This window comes from Magnolia sinica, chromosome 16 (assembly GCF_029962835.1).
Source record: "Magnolia sinica isolate HGM2019 chromosome 16, MsV1, whole genome shotgun sequence".
NCBI lineage: Eukaryota > Viridiplantae > Streptophyta > Magnoliopsida > Magnoliales > Magnoliaceae > Magnolia > Magnolia sinica.
Window position 1 is genome coordinate 62,890,308 of NC_080588.1, and position 22,711 is coordinate 62,913,018.

At 39.7% G+C, this 22,711-nt stretch overlaps 1 protein-coding gene across 1 annotated transcript; it reads left to right on the top strand.

The window, feature by feature from the left end:
- Positions 1-10,985: 10,985 nt before the first annotated feature.
- LOC131229164 (thioredoxin-like protein AAED1, chloroplastic) lies at positions 10,986-22,489 on the top strand. Its single transcript, XM_058225044.1, has 7 exons — positions 10,986-11,334; positions 17,353-17,399; positions 17,534-17,648; positions 21,234-21,278; positions 21,357-21,416; positions 21,557-21,652; positions 22,151-22,489. The coding sequence occupies exons 1-7, from the start codon at positions 11,062-11,064 to the stop codon at positions 22,268-22,270; spliced, it is 756 nt and encodes a 251-aa protein (XP_058081027.1). The 5' UTR covers positions 10,986-11,061; the 3' UTR covers positions 22,271-22,489.
- The last annotated feature ends 222 nt before the right edge of the window (positions 22,490-22,711 follow it).

A 22,711-nucleotide genomic window follows, 5' to 3' on the forward strand; every position in this document is an offset into this window, starting at 1 on the left:
TGCAGTTGAATGATACAAATAGATATGGAAAGAGAGAAAAGAGTCAGTAGTGGACAATCTATACTTTTTTCTGATTTTGTGTTCCCCCCATTTTTTAAGATCTGCCTAGTTTTTGGAGTGGTCCACTTATTTTTTATATCTGCCTATTTTTTGTGATTACGTTCTACCATGAGCCAACCTGATACACATATAGTGGGTGTTATACAATCATCCAGGTGGGGCTATGGAGCTTTTGTTGCATGGGCTCCTAATACAATATTGTCTGTACGGACTACATGCAAAGACTGGAAAGGGAGCGTTTGAGCGATTACAAATCAAAAATTTTACTACTGAAGTCCGATCCATTTTGTTAGACAAAGATCACATTCTTAAGTTCTTAAGGGCTTATTTTTTTCAACGTAATTAATTGTATTTTTCTTAAATTTAACAACTATATATAATGGTAAATGTCAATGGCAATTAATGTATAATGTTGCCATCTACACTTTTTGGTAGATCTTGACTTAGAAAACAAGGCAAACTATGTGGGCCCCACCATGAAGTATTCAATATATCTACACTATCTACACTATCCATACATTTTTTTTTCATATGATTTTATAGTATGAGGCAAAAAAAAGAGGTATATCCCAAGCTTAAGTGGATCACATCATAGGAAGTAGTGGGAATAATGGCATGCCACCATTGAACCATCTGTTTTCTTTAGTGTAGCCCACTTGAACTTTGGATTTGTCCCATTTTTAAGCTCATGTGCTAAAATGATCTCAAAAAATGGATGGACAGCATGGATATAACTCAAATATTATAGTGGGGCCATAGAGTTTGGATGACGAAATAAAGTTGAGTTTTGCTAGAATAATTTCTCTTTACAAACCTAGAATGAATGTGATTATAATGCTTTTACCATACAATTACATTTACTTACATTGAAACAAAGACAACTTCATCTTTATTTAAAAGGTATTTTTCATGCCTTTAGAATATTTAAATAATAGTGGTGGTAAAATTCTCCCCCATAGATACCCAAGTTGAGCTGCCTAAGTAGCTTCTTGATGGACGGCTGAAATAAATAAATAGGGAATAAGTTGGAATACACATAATGTGTGTTTTTATTTCCTAGTTGGGTATTATTAATGCACCTTTAGCCCATATTTTACTCTTAAGCCCAAGTGTGCTCGTGCTGGGTTAGGTCAGGTCAGGCAAGCCCAATAAGAGTTTATTTGGATTGGGCTTGAGCTTGATGAATTTTTACTGGGTCAGGTCAAACCACATTGTAACAGGTTACAGGTTAAGCTTGAGCCATAAATCTTTGCCCGTTTCGCAAATGGGTTGGACTTGCGCTAACCTGAACCTAACCCATTGCTATCCTTACTAGTTACTATGTGGTGAACAAGAGTCAATGGACCAGTGTGATTGTTCACCTCCACATCCATAAATGAAGGCGACTCATAGGCATATATCTAGATGGCTGAAAATAACAGAAGGGCTGTCAATCACCGGACGGCTAGAGTGCTTCACATATGCCACATATGTATGCATATCATCTAAGTTGTGGTCTACTATTATAGATGGAGGATATTGTTAAAATCTAAATAATCAAGAAATCATAACCATTCAATGGATTTCTAAATTGGATCGTTAAAAGTTAGTGCATGAGTGGTACGAATTCCTATGGCAATATCATTCAGTACCCATAGGCCAAATTCCAGAGGAAAATTTTCACAAGTACATAGCTTGGATGATCCACCCATCTAAAAATTGTGATCTAAAGTGAAGAAAACTGGTTAATTGCTAATATTAATTGTCCAAAAAATCATCCCTTAAAATGTTATTTTCTAAGCATAAGCTATCCATGCATCACCCTCCCACATGTACTGTCCAGAGATATCTCTACCATGTTACGGTCCTACCATCTTCACCGTATCATCTCCCCTAATATACTATGTGTATGTAATTGGATTGATGAAATGTGTTGGTCATCCATCCGAATTCAATGGACAAAATCAGATGGTTATGATTGTCGAATCAGATCTAGTTTTGGGCAATGCTTAATCCACAATGGTGCTGAAGATTTGGCCGGTCTGGATTGCCATGTGTATGATCCATAAATCTAGTTAATGGGTCACCAAAATTTTATTACTATTGTACTACCATTGGAGCCTGGCCCACAAAACAAATTCCAATGGCACATGATACATCACTTTCTTGGTCAAAGGAAATATGATATGCCTTCACATGAACTTTGGCATTCGGTGGAATACGTCTGCCACGTACTTCAATAGCACACGTGGCAACCTTTATCGGTTGGATCTGGATCATTTTCAATGACCCATATGAGTTATATGATGATTCTGATCATGATGAAAAATACCCAAATTGAAATATTTGAACCCTTCAGTTATTAAAAAATTAAGTTAACGGTCCATATTCAAAGGAAGATATCCAAATGAGAAAAAAATTGAAATACTCTAATCCATGAGCACTTATTTTCGTTATCACGCATCCAAGGTGTCTCACATCATTTTAACGGTGTGGATCATTAAAAGATGACCTCAGATCCAATGGTTAAAGTAATTCCAATGTATTCTGTTGTAATACATCCGGATGTATTGTAGCAAACCTCTTCAAGTGGTATGATGTCTGTCCTTGTATTGTCCTAGTCATTAGGTGCATTAAGATGGGTGCTAACGTCTGTATTTTTTAAGCTAATCTTGTAAATTTCTAGGAGCCGTCGGCACGTTGTGTCCCCCCTCCATCTAAGGTTTTCATCATTTCTCAAAACCAACCCAATCTCCCAGGTATCATATGCTTACCTTTGGTGTTTTTTTCATTTTTTATACAAGACTGTGGTGATGGTTACCACCATTGTTTAAATGGTGGTGAACTTGACCACCTTACGCATGGTCAAATGTAGATCAATCGAAACCGTTGGAATTGTAGGGACCATTTGTAAATGGAGGTAGCCCGAAAATTATGTTGATCGAACGATTCTTACTATCTCATTGGTGGCTATCAATTCAAGGGATCTGATCCCTGTAACTTTTACAGCATGCCCATTAAAGTGGGTCCCTTGATTGCATATGTCATAGTAAATGGTGGGGAACTAGCAGTGCAACGTTGTTACCTTATTTATTTATTTATTTATTAATTTTTAGTTGTCACATTGAAAAGGGAGTTGAGCTAATAACTCCATTCAAATGTAAAGTAACTGTCATTGGCTTTTCTTAATAATCTAATTCATTTATATAAAATGCATGGCTAAAATTAAAACATTCATTGTCCAAATTCAACCACTGGTGGTTATGATCTTCAGATCAATGTGAAGTTCGAACCATGCTCCATTTAAAATGTGGCCAACAGTTGTAATGGTCTGGATTGAAGTGAATGTGTTCCATGATCATGGTAAATGAGAGATGATATTTTAAAAGATGGTGGTGAACTATCAGCGTATCTGGTCTAGCTCTAGTTCAGCACACTATCATTTTTCTTAAAGCGTAAGATTGGGTTGTTTTCTTGTGTGAATTTTATAATTTGCAGCATGTGGAGACCATAGTATCCATGCATGTTTGTTGGATTACACTTCAATGATAGTTTGCCACCATTTTAAAAGTAGCTGTGACTCTTCAACTGTACTCATGGAATAGTTATATGACAATCCAAACAATCCAATTGCTGACCCAATTGTGGATGGATCGTATCTTGAAATTACACTGAGTAGATGACAGTAACCATCTGATTTTGCCCCTGGAATACGGACCACTCATCATATTGATTTTAATCATCCAATGGATAGCCATGAATTGGATGGACAGGATAACTTGATCACTGTGATTTTACAGATACTCTCGATCTATAATGTATCTCACAGTCAGTTTGGATGAATAGATAAGCCACCATTTCGAAATGCTGGTGAACTGCCTTAGAAGTGTGGCCCATGTTTGCTACTCTTTAAGCTTTTCATCTATTTTATTTTATTTTTCTTTTTTATTGTGGGGAAGGTGCGATGGGCCATTGGACCTTTGACCAAGCCACCAAAGCATGAGGTTCCACCCCAAGATCACTATTATTTTAAAGAGGAATTATCTTACTGTAATCACTTATATTAAACTTTTAGTGTAATCAATTATAAACAACCCGGCCTGAACAGTTGGCGCATGTGGACCACCATCTTCGAGACGGTGGGCCCCACATTCGATCTCTTTCAGTTGGTGGCCCGCCACGTGCGGCGACCATGCGACACGATATCAAAGTCGCTTACCTTGCTCGCGCTAAAGATTCGATGTGATTAATATAGTTGATTGTTTCTCTTTTTTTTTTAAATGCTTCTCATTTTCCACGTGACGTAGCTTCGCATGGAGTGACATGGCTTTTTACATGATTCATTGATGATCCTCTTGCCCATGTGGCAATTTCCTAAGTTTTTTTTAAATAAAAATCCATGTCACCTTGGGGTCATGCAATGCCACATGAGATGCTGTTCTAGACATAGCATTAATAGGTGTTTGTTTACGTTTGTATTATTTCAATACACTAATGCACAGTCAATTGTCATTAGTTGGAGTTTGTGCTCTAGTACTCATGACATCAACAATCTAAAGATGATTTCTCATTTGATAATAACAGAGCCCAAAATCCTAAAAAGGAGAGAGAGAGAGAGAGAGAGAGAGAGAGAGAGAGAGAGAGAACAAATGAAGAGGAATTATTGGGAATTGATGCATTAGTAGGTGATTAGTGTCCATGGTTTGGTGATGAGGACCGTTAATTTGAGGGACCCACCGGGGAAGGAGAATGCTCCAAATATCTTCCAAATAGGATGCTCCTAGCCATGCATTCAAACTTTGGGCTTTTTAGTGTCTAGGTGTAAATAATATTTTGCCAGTGATTTAAAGGTTACAAACTTCCAATTGAGAAATTTTATGGTGGGGGCCATCGGATGGACAAACTATATTAATGAATAATGGGCCCAACCTATATAAGATCTATGCATCAAATCCACTAATTATTGGTTGTACATGAATGACTTCAGAAATTTTTGTACGTACCTTTTATTTTCGATATGGCTATAATAATGCACTCCTTCTGAAAAGTGTGTACTTTCATGGACCCTTGGTGAATGAATCAGGCTAGCCTCTAAACTTTCAGATCAAAATATCATTTTCTCTTATTTTTGGTACTAAAATGAGGCTGTAGAGCTAGAAGAATCCAAATGCGGGGGACCCATCTTGCTAGAGCACCCCTTTTAGAGTGGGACCACCTCTGAATGGCAAATGATTCAGGTTACACATAGATGAGATGATCTTATCCATCTATAACACATTGTGCAAATGGGTCAGTTCGGGTAGGGTCAAAAGTAGCCCAAACCCAACCCATTTAAGAATCAGGTCAGAATCTTGGACCCAGCCACAACTCACTAAGGTCTTGGTTAGGTCTGGTTGGGTCCAAGTCAAAAATGAACTATGCATTTATTTAATGGTTTAGGTATAAGTATAGGAGGGCCCAAGCCAACACATTTATTACATGCGGCGAGTTTGAGTTGGATTTAGGTGAGATACAGAATTCAAAATTAGGTTTTCACATAAATAATATTCAAAATCATTTAATTAATAATAGCTATCAATTTTAATAGTAAAGAATAAAATGACCAACTAAAACTTTAATAAGTATTATAATGACATGATTAAAATAGGCAATTTAGTATTATATTTAATATATTCCCCATCCGCAATGAACCCACAATTGTCACAAGCCTTCACAAGTGATTGTTAACTGCATCTTTTATATATATATATATATATATATATATATATATATATATATATATATATATATATATATATATATATATATATATATATACTGCATCTTATATAAAGGTGGCGTACCATTATCCTAATGCAACTTAAAAGAAAGGAAAATAAATAAATAAATAACCACATGCTTAATTAATTACTTTTTCTTTATTTGGATTGGATTCATATCTAACTTGAACTCATTTAAAAGTTGGGTCCAGGTTGAGTTAAGTTGATTTTAAGAGGATCCAAACCTGATTAGCAATGTCTCAAGCTAAGCTCGGCCCTAACCTGGTTTGTTTAGGTTTTCATGGGTATTTTTGTAGTATATCAAACAAAAATATAGGAAAATGGTTTAATAACAGCTCATTGTGAAGACTCATCATTCTTTCTCTTAGACCGTGACACAGTTGAGCGATGCAATATTTCCTCGTTTGGACCATTTGATTTCTCCTGTGTCAGGGAGACTCATTTTCGGACATTCTCTCAACCTTAGTCTTGGCAAGGCTAGCTATACTCTACCATTAAGTTATTTCCACAGCTCCAATATCTATTCCCAGATAGCAGTAGTCTTTTTTAGAATCTTTTTTGGACCAGGTTAGGCCGAATGAAGCCACCATGTCCGGATGGAATGGCTCAGCCCAGTCACCTTCCTTAAACATAATAACATCCCTTTCTCAATCTCTTTTGGTATTTGGAGTTTGCAATTAATCGTCGTGATTCTCACCGTTGATCAACGCCTTCACCCTAGATCTTACTCACACATACGGAAATGTCCTTGGGCTAGGGCCGGGGCCAGGCATAATAATCTCCAACAAGCCTCAGGCCTCCTTGGCTTGGCCTACTCTAACCTAAGTTCTACCTTGGGGCTGGGCTTGGATAAACTTCAGCTTATAACAAGCTCGGCCCATTAACAACACTGCATGATGGACTAGATTTTAGAGAGTGCATGTTCTCATTTTGGAACGGCCTGGTTATAAGGTTGAGACTCGTGCATGTGTGCCATAGCTCACATCTTCAAGTATGCTCCTATTTTTCACTTTTCACTGTAAGGATCTACAAAGATGGTTAAAAGACTCGCTGACTCGTCCCAACTCGCTTAGGACTGAGTTGGGGATGAGTTACCACCGAGTCTGGTTGACTCGGACGAGTCTTAGAACCATGTGTACAAGTACAAGAGGTACCACAGACAAAACAAATTAAAAACATCCATTACATGTCCAGAATTTAAATCTTGAAAATGGACACCTTTGTCTTTATTGCAGAATCAACGGTCTTGACCATCCATAAGAGAATAAGGATCTCATCCTTAATCAGGATTTTCAATCCAGTGGGCCACACACTACACTTCCTTTCCTTTCAAGAACTATCTCATCAAATGATCTTAACCATCCAATCAGTGGCTTGGAAAGATCCAAGCTGCTTATCAGATGGGCTCCACCTTGTGAGTTCCCTGACTGCCCGTTAATTCAGCAGGTGGGCCAGAAAACTTGTCTTTTTTTCTAACTTGCTATTTCCTTCACACATCCTGTACTCCGGTAATGAATGGACGGCCGTGATTTCTCGGATGGGCATGTAGAGGGTAGGACCCACTTGATGAACGACTTGATCTTGACTTGCTGCCTACGAATTGGCATGTGCAATTAGCAAAACTCTGACTACAAAATGCCAAGATGCACAGACCATTGATGGACTACCGAGATGGTCCTGATCACATATCCGTTTGCCACGTGTAAATTAGAGATTTTTGGATGCGTCACAAGCGATGATGAGCCCGATCCAACTAAAGGTTAATGGAGCCCAAGCCCAGCTCGTTACATAATTTGTACACGTAAGGTAGATTAATGGTATCAGAGCCCCTCGGAAATTGGATCAGGTTCGGGTCTGCCATTTTGGACCCGGTTAAAAACCAGTTCTAGTCAGGTCAGGTCTAGGTCCACCAGTTGGATCCTATTAATTATTCTAGCAAAAGGAACCATGATTGCCAAGCCACAACGCCTTGCAAGTGTCAATTGGCACACGTGTGTGATCTAATCCATCCATTCAAGTGGCCCAACCTGAAGCTCAGCCGAAAATAAGGTGCACATACCCGATGGGTACCTGTAACCCAATCGGATCCGGGTCTGGGTCCTCAAAAACACCTGATCCTGACAGGAGACTCGAAAAGACCGACACCATTTATCTGATGGCCAGGCCAGGGGGCTCAGGCCCAGATCAAAAGGCCACCCTCCAAGTCCTAAACCACCTTTCAAATTTGGGCTGGGATGGGCTCAGGCCCAGCCCCAAATGTCCGTACAACTTCACCCATAGTAGGCTAGAATTGGACTGCCCAACCCAATCGCAACCCATAGATGGGCCGTCCATGATGGAAGGTCCCAATTATGCAACCACATTGTTGTTTACGTTTTAAATCGGTGAGCAATTGGGTCTGTCGATTACCATCGATTGACAAACCACTCAATGCCATCGCTAGGTACTCTATTCCATTAAGAAAATTAGAAAATTTTCATGTTGATTGTTGAAATGTTTTAGTAATGTTACTCAATGTCATCGAAGTAAATTTGATGCCATAAACATATCCCCAATGTATGGTCAATGTCATTGAAATTCTATTGAAAATGCGTGCAGAATTGCATAAGTGCAAAAAAATTTCTTATTTCAATTGTGATACTTTATACAAGGTGTAATTGAGATTTGGGACATAGAAATGGTTTTTTAATTCATTTCTAAAGGTTTTAAGAGTATAGTTAGGTCTTGTGAGGTGGCCTTGAGGCTTTTTCAAATTGGTAATACTCTATTTCTTGTGATTTTTGTTTTCCTAGTGCATTATTTATTACCTTGTGATGTGATTTTTTTAATAAATAATTTTACTTAAAATTTGGATTGTTCTCATTCCGACTTAATTGTATGATTGTGAGTATTTTGCTTATTCATCTCAGTGTGCTTATGCAATTCCCAAAACATACACACACCATGCATCAGCTAATAGATCCCGTCCAGCCTTATAATAAACCCCTACACTCCCTCCTCTGCTAACTAGCATCTAACCGAATGGAAAAAAGATAAAATAGGTCTAATCTCACACCGTTAACACGTTTTCCTATAAGTCTACCCAAGCAAGTATCAGCCAGACTCAAACCTTCGGTGGGCATCAAGAAGTTTTCAACGGTGGCCAACACTCTTTCCTGTGGTGTGGCCCACTTGAGTTCTTGATTGGCCTGATTTTGCACTTACTTTGCAGTGTAAACCGGCGCAAATGATGGATGGAGCGGATGTCAAACACACATCACTGTGGACCCACAGATATTTTTGTTGAAAAGCTTCCTATCTAGAAAATTCGCCTCTTGATTCCATTGGGTTAACGAAAACGTGCTTGACATGGAACTCATCTCCGCCTCATAAATTTCCCCAGAGAGAATGTCAAAGACAGCGGCTGTATACATAGTCCTAATAAATCCATTTGTTTCTCCATTAATAGTCCCATGTAGACAATATCCAAGCCGTCCAATTGATGGCCCACATAAGTATGATAACCTGAGAAGAAAATGAGGCTGATCAACTGATCGAGAGAGTTTGACTCAGTGCATTAGTGTAGGTGACCCGAATCAGTGGATGAGCATGATTTTCATATCAGGTGATCGCAATCGCGTGGTCCACCTTTATCAAAAATTGAATATTCTACACATTTGACATGTTTCTGGGAAAAGAATAGGTGTACCACAACTTCTGATACAGCCTGTGGATATGATCATTTGAAAAAAATAATGGGCCAAGGTTTCTAACGGTTCTAAACACCTCACCACTCCTTGATTACGTACTACCTGGAGAGTGGATTAGGTCTAGCCCTTGCCTCAGCCAAGATGGTGCAGCCCTTACCATCGGGCTTACCTTGATGTATGTGTTCTAAATCCACACCGTCTATCCGTTTTACCATATCATTCTATCATGTAATTCCAAAAACGAACCAGATCTAAATCTCAGGTGGACCGTGGACGTTAACATAGGAAAAAGTAGTGATTGATCATTAAAAACTCTCCGTGGGCTTTGGATCAAGCTGAAATCCAAATTTTTGTAACCTTATTAATAAGTTGGATGGTAAATAAACATTACGGTGAGCCCTAGGAGTTTTTAATGGTAGATAATTCAATCATCACTGTGTCTAATAGTATGGTCCACATGATATTTGGATTTGCTTCTTTTTTCCGATTATGTGTTAAAATGATTTGAAAAAACGGATGGACGGCTTAGATGTTGAATACATACTTCAAGGTGGGCCCCACGGTAAGGGCCGCACCATTTTGGGTGAGGCGGGAACGCACCTAATCTGCTTCCCTGCCAGCATTAGCAACGTTAGACAAAAATACCCATTTCTTGTTTTTCACATTTTAATGGAGCTGTGACTGTGAGCATGCTGAACGGAAGCGGATTGGCTGGTGTACTTAACACCAGCTAAGCCATGTAGCTGCTGTATTGACATCAGTAAGATCTGTGAGTCTGATTATGAGGTGTGTGTTATATCCAAACCGTCAATCCATTTGCGAGCTCATCTTAAGACTTAAGAAGAAAAATAAGACAGATATAATTATCAAGTGGACCACACTGCAAAAAGCAGTGGAGGATTGAATGTCTACCATTGAAACCCTATTTGGGGTCACACAAGTTTTGGATCAATATGAAATTTGTTTTTCCTCTTCATTCATGTCTTTGTGACCTCATGAACAGATTGGATGGAAAATAAACATCATTATGAGCCCTACGAATAGTTTAACAGTTTAACGGTCAAAATTATTATCTCGGCTGCTATTTGTGGTGTAGTCTATATGATCTTTGGAGATGATTCATTTTTTGGATAATTTTCTAAAAATATGTAAACAGTGTAGGTATAGTAAATTCATGACTGTGGGGCCATGTAAATTTGATCTCCTTTGAACCGTTCGTACAACTCGGAGCTTGAGGAGCGTCAGTGCTCGTCCTCGCACGACACGTACGTACAGCAGCTATAATGCTGGTGTGTGGTACACCAGCCAATCCGCTTCCATGCTGATCGGATTGGATGACATACACACACTTTGGAAGGCCCACGAATCTACAGCTAGCTACACGTAAGATGGGGTTAAACAGTCAATTTCGCAAAGGGAGGACTAATCTGCAATAATCTATAAACCAGAGGGTGTTTTTGTAATAATCCAAACCTGTTGGGCGGTGTTTACAGTCATCTTCGTCGATTCTCCCACTCGTTTTGCTTGCAGAGATAGAGAGATTTGAAAAATCAATGGCCGCTCTTTCTGCAAGAGCCCTCCTGCCTCAACCTTCTTCTCTCTCTATATTTCCTCCATCTCGTCCATTCAATCAACGGCCTCAAACGATCCTCACCAAGAGCACAAAGAGATCTCGTCCGTTCATCGCAGCTGCTTCTTCTTCCCCTCCTCTTCCTTCTCTTTCCGGCTTCAATCAGAGCATCGGCGACATCCTTGCCGACGTCAGCATCTTCTCCGCCTCGACAGGAGAACCCATCGCGTTCAAGAATCTCTGGGATCAGAATGAGGTAGAACAAGAAATCCACAAATCCGTCCTTCTTTCGAATTCTTATCTGAATTTCAAAAAAATAAAAATAAAAAGATATGATTGTTTGAGCATGATTTCAGCTTAAATTCTGTTTCTGCAGTTTTATCTTTCTGTAATCGTCACTGAATTCATCTTCGATTCGAATTACCTGAAAATTTCCTACAATTTCTAGAATTCGGGTTTGCATTCCTTTTGAAAATTCGTATTATTTTACTAACACGTAAGCTAATGTGTGTGATCAATCCATCCAAAAGACACGTCGTATACATGTATGTCGATCCAGGCCATCCAAATTGTGGGTACCATTGTGAATGGAGCATGGTAAAAAGGAGGGCTGTACCAATCCGATGATCATCGCCATTGGATGGAGGTTGGAAAGAAAATTGTCAGCATTCCGATGATCATCGCCATTGGATGGAGGTTGGAAAGAAAATTGTCAGCATTCCGTTGATCATCGCCATCGGATGGAGGTTGAAAAGAAAATTGTCTGCATTCCTTACTAAATGGGAAAAAATCAACGGTTTAAGATCATCCGGTGAAAGTGAGATCTTGAATATGCTCCATTACATGTATGCATCGTGTTGTGGATAGCTTGCTCACACTCCCTTATGGTGTAGAAAACTTGTCCTTGTAACTGATGCAAATTGAATTAATTCCTACTTCAAGTAAGATTTAGCTTGCCACAGATCGACTTATTTGAATTTATGAATCTGCAACCATTTAATGTACTTGGTTTGAGATCCCAATCCTTGATTTGGATAAATTCACTTGTTGATGTGGAGCTTGCATGGCTTGAATCACAACATGGATTTTAAGTTTGGGTTCATGAATACATGGCATGTCATAAGAGTTAAAGTAGCTTTGCAGACTGAGGGTGCCTTTCAATGTAAACCGGGAGGAGCCGAAAGCTTTTCTGTATTTGAGACAACCCAAAGGGGTTGAATATATAGAGATTACAGTCATCTATACAAGGAAAATGATAGAATCCTCTACCTATGGAAACGAACTATACAAGGTATACTAGCTATACAAGGTATGTGAGTCTGTCTAACATCCCCCCTCAAACTAATGTTGGTCATCGACAAATAATAGTTTGCCAATTAGAAATGAGTGGCGTGCAGAAGTGAGGGACTTGGTGAGAATGTCGGCAATCTGATCATGGGATGCAACTTGTGGAAGAGAAATGAGCCCAGACTGAAATTTCTCGCGGATAAAGTGACAATCAACTTCAATATGCTTCGTCCGTTTATGAAAAACTGGGTTAAAGGCAATCTGAATAGTACTTAGATTGTCGACATGGAGTGGAGTAGGATTCTGCAGAGGAATGCCCAAGTCGGAAAGAAGTCCACGTAACTAGACAAGCTCATTACACGCAGCAGACATCGCCCGATACTCGGCTTCTGTACTCGATTTGAAAACACTGACCTGCTTCTTACACTTCCAAGAGATTAGAGAAGTGCCAAGAAAAACACAGTAGCCAGTGGTAGATCTTCGTGTGAGAGCGCAACCAACCCAATCAGCTTCCAAATAAGCACGAAGGTCCAGAGTCACTGTGGAGGAGAAGAACAGTGATCGATCTAGAGTCCCACGTAGGTACCGTAAGATGCGCAACACTGCAGTCATATGAAGAGTCCGAGGAGCAGAAACAAACTGACTGACGACTTGGACAGCGTAGGCAATATCAGGGCGAGTCATAGTTAAGTAAACCAGACTCTCAACCAAACAGTGGTATAAGTCGGGCTGTGCAAGTAGATCACCATCGTCACAGCCATATTGAACGTTAAGTTCTAAGGGAGTCTGAACTATCTTCTGATCCGCCAATTATGCCAAGGCGAGAAGATCCTTGGTATATTTACGCTGGCTGACCAGGATCCCACATTTAGAACATGAAATTTCAAGCCCAAGAAAGTAAATACAGGTGTAACGTGTGAAATCATCAATGAATATAACATGGTATCGTAACCCAGAGAGAGACATAATTGGTGAAGGACCCCAGACATCCGTATGCACTAGTTCAAACATTGAAGAGGATTTCGTAGTACTTAGAGGAAAATGAATACACTTACTTTTTGAAAGACAACAAGACAAACAAGAATAATCCAAATCTTTTTTATTAAAAGAAATGTTTCCTAACATGCCAGAAGAAAATAACTGAATTAACCTATCGGAATGTGGATAACCCAAGCGAAAGTACTACAGTTTCCACAATTTATTTGCCAAACAAATATCTGATGAAGATGGGGCAAAGAAACAACCAGCCGGAGTGACAGATGGATCAAAGTCCAACACGTACAGACGACCATGCCGCCTACCCATCCTAAGTATCTTCTCCATTGCCAGATCCTACACAAAACAACAGTTGGGAAGAAATATGACTAAGCAGTTATTGGATGTGAGTTGACCAACTGAAATTAAATTGGAGAAGAGGTTAGGGACATGAAACACATCACGAAGGGTGAACTGGCGATGAGCAGAAGGAGAGAAAGTCAATAATCCAACGGACTAAATAGGTAGTCTAGTGCCATCCACTGTAGAAATAGCCTGATTTTTTATGTAGGGACGAATGTCACGAAGATGGGATACAGCACCAGCCATATGATTAAAAGCACTCAAATCGAAGAACCATATAGAAGATGGGGATATACCTGACATACTGGCCGCAGAAAGGGCCCGAACGATTTGCTGGAGCATCGCAGGAGACAAAGGTGATGAAAGACCTTCAGCAGAAACAGTAGATGCAGAATCACTAATAGACGGCTCGGAAGAAATAGTGGCAGCAGCAGCAGAAAGAGCACGACCACAGCCACAACCACGACCACCACGTCCATGGCCGAAAGAAGATGCATAGGCACATGTTCGGCAGTCCTGAATACCATGACCAGTCCGTCAACAGTAAGCGCACCATTCTTTGCATTGAGGGACAATATAACCCACCTTGTTGCAGCCGCGACAAGTCAAAGGAGTGGAACCACGTGTTAGTGTAGTGGTGGACACAGCAAGCACCATATCAGATGATCCCGGAGTTGAGGAAGGAAGAGAGAGAACTTTTAGTCGTTGTTCCTCAGCCAATAAATCATTAATAACCAAATTCAATGGAGTAGGGCTACGGTTAAAGAGAGCAGCCCGACAATGCTCAAATTCCGGACGCAGCTTCATAAGAAATTGTCGAACTTACGCACTCTCGCGCATAATTTGGAATATCTTAAAATCATGAGGAAATGTTGGATCCATCATAATCATCTCTGTCCAAATGGTGACAATTTTAGAGTAAAATGATTGAATACTGTCACCCTGAGTAAGGTTAACGAGATCCTGTTTCAGGTGGTATAACCGGGTCGCATTACTCTGTTGATAAATTGTCTGGAGATGCTCCCACATTGCCGTAGCAGTGTGATGAGGTGTGAGGCCAACAGCAATGGACCGATCGACCGAATCGAGAATTCAGGTAATAACCCGTCCATTGTTCATTTCCCAATCAGCTAATTTGTCAGCATCTGTGGACGTGGGGATAGTAACAGATCCATCAATTAGTCCCCACAAACCACGACCCTTAAAGAAGTTCTGAAAATGGATGGCCCATAGAGAATAGTTGGTACCATCAAAACTACAACGTGGGGCCTCTGTACGTGATGAGTTCTTGTCCATCGATCTGAAGTAATGTAAAGCACACAAAGAGTTGCAGCAGAAGAAGGTTTTAAATATACCGTACAGCAGGAGATACCCAAGGGATTGCAGTTTCTAGATCTAGCGGAATAACAACAGCAGGGGCTCTGGATCTGGAAAATCGAGATCTAGAGCAACAGGAGCAGGGGCGCTGGATCTGGATCTGGAAAATCTAGATCTGGAGCAACAGCAACAAGGGCTTTGGATCTAGAAAATTTAGATCTGGAATAGAGGGGTGGCCGGAGACGCAGAGGGGCGTGCAATAGGGGTGGTCGGACGACGCAGGAGCGCTGGACGAGCAGAGGGGTGGTCGGACGAGCAGGGGCGACACTGTAGGGTGGTCAGAAGACGCAGTGATGGTCGAACGACGTAGCAGGGGTGGTCGGATGACGCAGGAGCGGTCGGACAAGCAGGGATGGTGGCCGGACGCAGCAGGGATGATGACTGGACGCAGGGATGGTCGGATCTGACAGGTGGTGCCGGTTTTGGATCAATGAAGCTCTGATACCATGTAAACCGGGAGGAGCTGAAAGCTTTTCTGTATTTGAGACAACCCAAAGGGGTTGAATATATAGAGATTACAGTCATCTATACAAGGAAAATAATAAAAGCAGAATCCTCTACCTATGGAAACGAACTATACAAGGTATACTAACTATACAAGGTATGTGAGTCTGTCTAACATTCAAAGTTCACACTCTTGGCACTCTGTGGAATGCACTCTCTACTAATCATGAATGAGATAAATCACTGGTGATTCAGGGCAGGGAAGACAGGTACCCACTCATTCCATTAACCATACTGCCTCTAACACAGTTGCTTGGTTCTGCAATTCCAAGTATCTAGATCATCCAAACATGAGCCGAATGAATCAGATGCATGAATAAAATAAATTTAGTCTCCAAACTTAGTACATGTTTGGATGTGAAAGTGAATCAAAGAGATAAGGACATAATTCGATGTTGTCTCCTAGTATGCATGAAGAAGTGGTCTTTGAGTTTCAGTTATGTTTCCTCATTTTGGATGCTAAAGAGGGAAACTGCAATTGGTCGTTTCAACTTTATTAGATTAGTGTTTATTTAATTCGGTAGCGTCACTGCTAGCGCCCTTTGCGAATTGATAGCACGAATTTATTGGATTGATCGAGAACCAAATGCTACGATTTAGATACATGAACGCCCGGTGAATTAGAAAGGTGAATCAGACCTAATTGTGACCTGGAAACTATGGAGGAGAAGGGCTTCTCTTTTTCTTTTTTCTTTTTTTCATATTCACATTTTGGTTATTATGGAATTGAGAATTGCTGATGAGTAACAATTGCTTGCTTGTTGATTGTGGGGGGTTAGGGAATTATTTGAAGGTTTACATTGACAGTGTGCTGTTTTCCCTTCTTTCTTTTTTTTTTGGTTCATGTCTTCACCCAATTACACTCCCTTTTCAGTTAATGAGTTTCTTGAGACAAGTAAACGACAGGTGATTATCGTTGCATGTTCTTTGAGGAATTGACGCAGGGATGAACGTGATGAGGATAACTACCCCGAATCCACGGAGCTTCTCTGGACTCCTCACAGAGACTTCTCGAATCCACGAGGAAAAGAAAGCAGAAAATAGAAATAAATTCTAATAAATTCGAAATTGATTAATTGATCAATAAAAACGAGTTCACAACCCTTTAAATAGGGCTACCAAGCAATGGGAAAGAAATTAGAAGCAAACTACAACTCAAACTCTTAGAATCCGCGACTTACTATAAATAGTAAACTTACTATTTATAGACGGTCGTGATGTCTACTAGTGCGCAAGGTTTTCGGCCAAAAATAGTAAGTGTCCTATTTGGCTTCACCAAACCGTTCTCCTAATTATTCTAAGCTCTTTTCACGTTGGGCGCAACTCCTAAAGCCCGACGGATGAAGAGTTATAATCAAACTAAAACTTACTATTTATAGTAAAAACGAAATTAAAACAGGGAAACGACCGTCAATCCAGGGGTTTTTCGCAATTCCGGGCTGCGCAACCCGGCATAGCTGGGTTGGTTGGCTTCAGTAGCTCGTTCTACCCCAAAATCATATATTTTACGTCAGATAACTCATTCCGGATTGCAAGATACGCCCGATTTAAGGTTCGATGGTCTGGATCACTTCTGTCGTCGACCGGGCCTTTTCTGATCCATCTTGGCCATGTAATTGTCTGCGACCCGCTCTACATCAGGAATGAAAATCAGACATTGGATTTTGCATACAGAATGACATGCTCGCTGTTTGGTTAGATGTTTTCCTCGGTAATATTGGAGAGTGTAATAACTATTAGCACACTTTTTTCTTCTTCTTTTTTTCAGGGCATGGCAGTGGTTGCTCTTTTAAGGCATTTTGGATGCCCTTGCTGGTAAGGTCGGAGGCTTACATTGATTGAATGCTTATTTCTTTCATGAGGATTTGCTACTCATTTTGAACAGCAGGATATGTTTCTGACATGTCTTCCTTCAACCAAATTTCTGTGTTTTTTTTTTTTTTTTGAAGCTGGGAACTTGCTTCAACATTGAAAGAAATAAAACCAACATTTGATTCTGCTGGCGTGAAATTAATTGCAGTCGGTGTCGGCACTCCTGATAAAGCTCGTATTCTTGCCAAGCGGGTATTCATCTTTGTTTTCTTTTCATCGTATGTTCAATAAGTTGCAGTTGTGTGGTTTATTTCTCTTGAATCTGTAGAACTTGAATTTTCGTGTTCCATTTGTTTGCATTCTTGTTTCTGAATGGGACGGAGGAACTATATCATCATAGCCTGTTCATGGAGTTCAACCAATTTGGCCATATTGGCTACCCTATCTCCATTCAAATGTTGTAGATTGCTATTCTTATTATACTAATGCTGGTTTCCAATGAAATTTTGGTTTGCTGGTTGTGTTTTTCTTTCTTTATTACATGCACGATCCATGCCCTCACTAGCTTCCAATCTAGTTTGAAGAAAGATTTCAGGGTAAATTGTCGTCCTGCCAATGTATAATGGGATGTATCTTGCTTATTTTTAGCCTAAAAAGTTGACTGGATTCTGGGTTTGATTGTTTTGGTGCATTCAGGGAAAATGCATTTTGAGAATTCTTGTACAGGTTGGCTTTAATTGTCAGAATTGTGATGTTGGGAGCATTAGGCCTTCATGGGTCTGATTCGTAGATGGTTGCTTTTCCATTAATGTTTTTATACTTCATAGGCAGTCTTACCTAGTCAATCTAAGTCAGAGAAACTGAATCTTGGTTTTGGGATTTATTATATTCTGCAACAGTAGTCAATTGAGGGGCTACATCTCTACCATGTATTCTTTGGATCTTAGAGTTCAGAATTTCCTAAACTATGAGATGCATCTATATGAAATCAGATGCAAACATGGAGACATGCTAGGAGAAGCACAGGGTGGTGGAATAGATGGTACCAAAAAGAAATTCAACTTCTCTGCAACACTCTCCTGGTCAAGCTTGTTCCATGATTTTGAATGTTAGCTTGAATTCAGTAGGGTTACGATTATGTCTGGCGGTGAGGGCATAGCAAAAAAGAATTAATCAGATTCAGTTCTTTTATTGTAAATGCTAGAGGTAATGCACAGAAACAGTAGTACTTATCTTGAGAGGGAAAAGCATCACCCAAAAATGGGTTCTTTCCAACTAGAAAAACAAAAGCCTTTGAAGGATAGGATGCGTCTTCTTTTAAAGCTAGTTAAAGTTTAATGAAAAATGAAGGGGTTTGGGGGCTTGTCAGATAGTTCAGCCTGTTGTGATCCAAATTGAAAATTCCCTGGTGTTGGATTTTCTGCATCAAATGGTTGGGTTTTCTTTTGTGTTTTCTCCACAAGAGTGTGTAGATTTTGTACCAATTATAATTCATCAATTGGAGATGAGGTCCTACTATCAGAAAAACTTGCCAAACCTTATTCAATCTAGTGATTACATACTTCTGTTTGGAAGATCTTTGAATACACATAAATCTCTCACACGCATGTGTATGTTTGAACTTTAAAGCACAATGGTAGCAACTTCAGGACATTCCGAGGATTTCATTACCTTTCAAAAAAAAAAAAAAAAACTTTAGGATGTTCTTGAAGATAGATTTTAACAAATTTGAAGATCACATCTCATGGAAGGAATTAGAGCTAGGTGGTGAGTTCTATAGGGTACCATGGTTGAACTTTCTTGAAAGCTACCATTTTCATCCTGTTTTGTAGCCTCTGTTTCTTTCTTCTCACTCTTAGGCCTTTTAATATCTCAAACAACTTGTAAGAGAATTATTAGAAGTTACTTGAATTTTGATATGTTCAACAGATGTTGCAAATCCTACCACTTTAATCCAAAAGAAGAAATAAAGTATTCAAACTACAAGCAAGAAAAGCAATGCTCTAGACAAAATTGCTAGATTTCAGAAATAAAGAGTAAAAGCTGCAATCTCCAAAGTTTCTCAAAGGAAGAAAATTATAAGAGCTACAAAACCAAATTAGTTTGAGACAACGGGAAACTGACAATTAAATATCCATGAAAGTTGTTTTCCATTTGTTAGTTGATAGAAAAAGCATCCGTTCACATCTCCAGTGAAGGATTTCCCCGAACAATCATCTAACCTCCTAAAAGTGGAATTCCTTGGCACAAGTAGAAAGCATTATGCGTATTAGACAGGGAGAATATGCACGTGCTTAAGAAGGTTCCCAGATATGAACCTAGAAATCGATTGTTTCAGAATTGCTGCTTGTGGTGTCTTTCTTCATCAGATCACCTGACCCAGGTAGCAGCAACGATTCCTGATTTTGGAATTTCTGTGAATGCCATATCTACTACAGAGAAATAATCCTTTTTGGGAACAGCTTGGATAAACGGATACATTACGGTGGGCCCGCCCAACGAACTGCCCGTTCGGGCCTAGAGACGGGCTGGGGGTAGGACGCAATCTGCGTCTCTGACAGGTTGAGTAGCAAGTCAGCTACTGAAGTTACGTCACCAAGTTTGTGGGCCCCACTATGATGTATGTGTTGTATCCACATCGTCCATCCATTTTAAGATATAATTTGAGGGCATGAGACAAAGAATGAGGAAGATAAAAATCCGTAGTGGACCCCACTACAGAAAATAGTGGGGAGAGTGATTCCTACCGTTGAAACTATCCCAAGGCCATGCACGCACAGAAAAACTTTTGTGCGAGAGCCAGGCAAGTTGGCCCCACAGTGAATGTGGCTAACCCAAAAGGTAGGACCATTCTGGTGGGCCACACAGGTAAGTTATAAGTGAACAATTGGCTATCCTTTTTAACCGTGCATTGTTACTTCAACATGCGACCATTGTTACCTAGATTGCCAACCAGGTGCAAATTCCATTCTGAATCACTTTGTTCTGGATTATGGGTCATCTGTGATTCAAATCGCTATTTTTATTGAGCCAAAGTAACCAATTCTCTGTTCTTGTCACTGTTCCAGCACCATGTATCTGAGCACCCGTGATCCAGTTAACCTTGCATGTGACCCACCTGAAGATTGGACTGCTCTGGTCTTGAACGACAGCACATTCACTGTAAGGCCCACCTTATGAGCACCTCGGACCTTGCATAATTGGGCATGTATGGGGTGCTTGTGTTTGATGTGCATCTTTTCAAGTAGTATATCCCCATAGACTTGATTCTTTTCATAAAATAAATTGGTAAAAATCAAATTTTAACCTTTATATCAATATGGTTACCCATTGTTTAGTGTTTTGGAAGAAAATAGCTAAGTATTGATTTTTTTTATTTTTTATTTTTTTTCCGAAGGATAGTTAATAATCAATACTCCATGAAAGCATCTGGGCAACAAATCTGCTGACCATCAAACATTAGAATTAAGTTTAAAGCCCCGTGCTTAGCCTGATAGAGTCATAGTAAATGAGATCAGGCTCAGTTCTGTATTCGGGTATTCGGGACTTGGCATACCTTTCAATAATTTTCTTCTTTGAACAGATATACGCTATGTGAAAATCTTATCCTTCTTGAATCGAGGAAGCACAACCTTATAGATTCCCCCACCGTAAAATGATAGAAATGTTGGATATATCTTTCTTCTTTTTTTAATAGTCTAGGAGCCATAAATGCCTTGAGTTATGCATTTCCATTTAGAAATAGAACAGAATTTTCTGTGGTTTTGCACCGTTATTCTATGGCAGTTTCGTTCCTCTACCGGACTAATCAATTGCTTTCTCATCTTATTGGGGCAGTTACCATTTCCATCAGATTGTCTTTATGCAGACCCAGAGCGCAAGGCAAGAACTCAATTATACAACCTTGCTAATTTGTTATGGTTCTTCTATTAGTAGTCCTTACCTGCTCACTGTTTTCAGGCATATGATGTTTTGGGCTTATATTATGGATTGGGCCGCACATTCTTCAACCCTGCCAGTGTAATTTTCTTATTTTCGTTCTGTATTTAACATAAGCAACTATCATCTCTAGATGCGAAATTTGAATGTTTAAGATTGAATTCACATCTAGCGGTTCACTAGTCCTTTTCCAACACTCTTTCCAACTGTCATTTTTACAGGCCAAGGTGTTTTCAAGGTTTGAATCACTGCAGAGAGCTGTGAAGAACTATACCATTTCAGCCACTCCAGATGATAGGAGCAGCGTCTTGCAACAGGTCTGTTTGCATCCATTAGTCCATTTGAGGAATTAATGATCCCCACCCCATGGATACGAACATCAAATTCGAGTTTTTATTTTATGCAAGTCAGGCATGTTGTACAGTGATCGAGACGTTGGTCCAATGATAGATCATGCCCTAAAAACCTCCCACATAGAAAGATCCCAGGCACCAGTGTCTGGGCCTTTTTTGCTCAATGTGGACCATTGCTGCAATTCTCTTCTTAACCACCTATTTTCAGACCACAGCTCAGAAGTTTGGGATTAACTTAATGAGGAAATTCTTGCGATATGATCCATCCATGATGGGTTGCATTAGACCAACAGTCTGGATGACTTAGCAGGCCCTACTTGTACAAACTGAAAACCCAAGTGTACTGTCAGTATTCTAGAGATGTAAAGAGCTTTCTCCTTTTAAATCTTAACAAAGTTGTAGCCCTCTGAATTAGTAATCAGATCTTGTTTTGTGTGTGATTTTACACTTCCTGTTCATTAGGGAGGGATGCTTGTCTTCAAAGGGAAAAAGCTGTTGTATGCAAGGAAAGACGAAGGGACAGGCGATCATGCTCCTTTAGATGATATTCTTGCCGTCTGCTGCAACACCCCAGTCACATGATGTTTGAATGGAAGAAATACCAAAATCGGGTTAATGGAATTAGATCCAGAAATAGATCAAAGGATACATGCGTTTTAGAATGATAGTATGGAATAGAAGCTAATATTATGTATGACATGTATCGACTATTTTTATATATGTATTCCTGTCTATAGTATAATGTGCAACAATTTGTAGTAATTGATTACCAAAGAAAGAATAAAACATTCATTTTTAAAATTCCGTCCATCCGATGAAGCAGAAATACTACATTGATTTGGAATACTCAGTTGAGAGAAGAAAATAAAATAAAATAAAAGGCAGAAAAAAATGTTGCGAAGATGAACTTCATGGCGTCGGAGGAGTCAGGAGAGTGTTGAATTGAAGTACATTTGATGATGCAGATGTACTCTTTCAGTGGGTGAAATGGTAGGCCCCACCATGCCACTTGTGTAGGACATC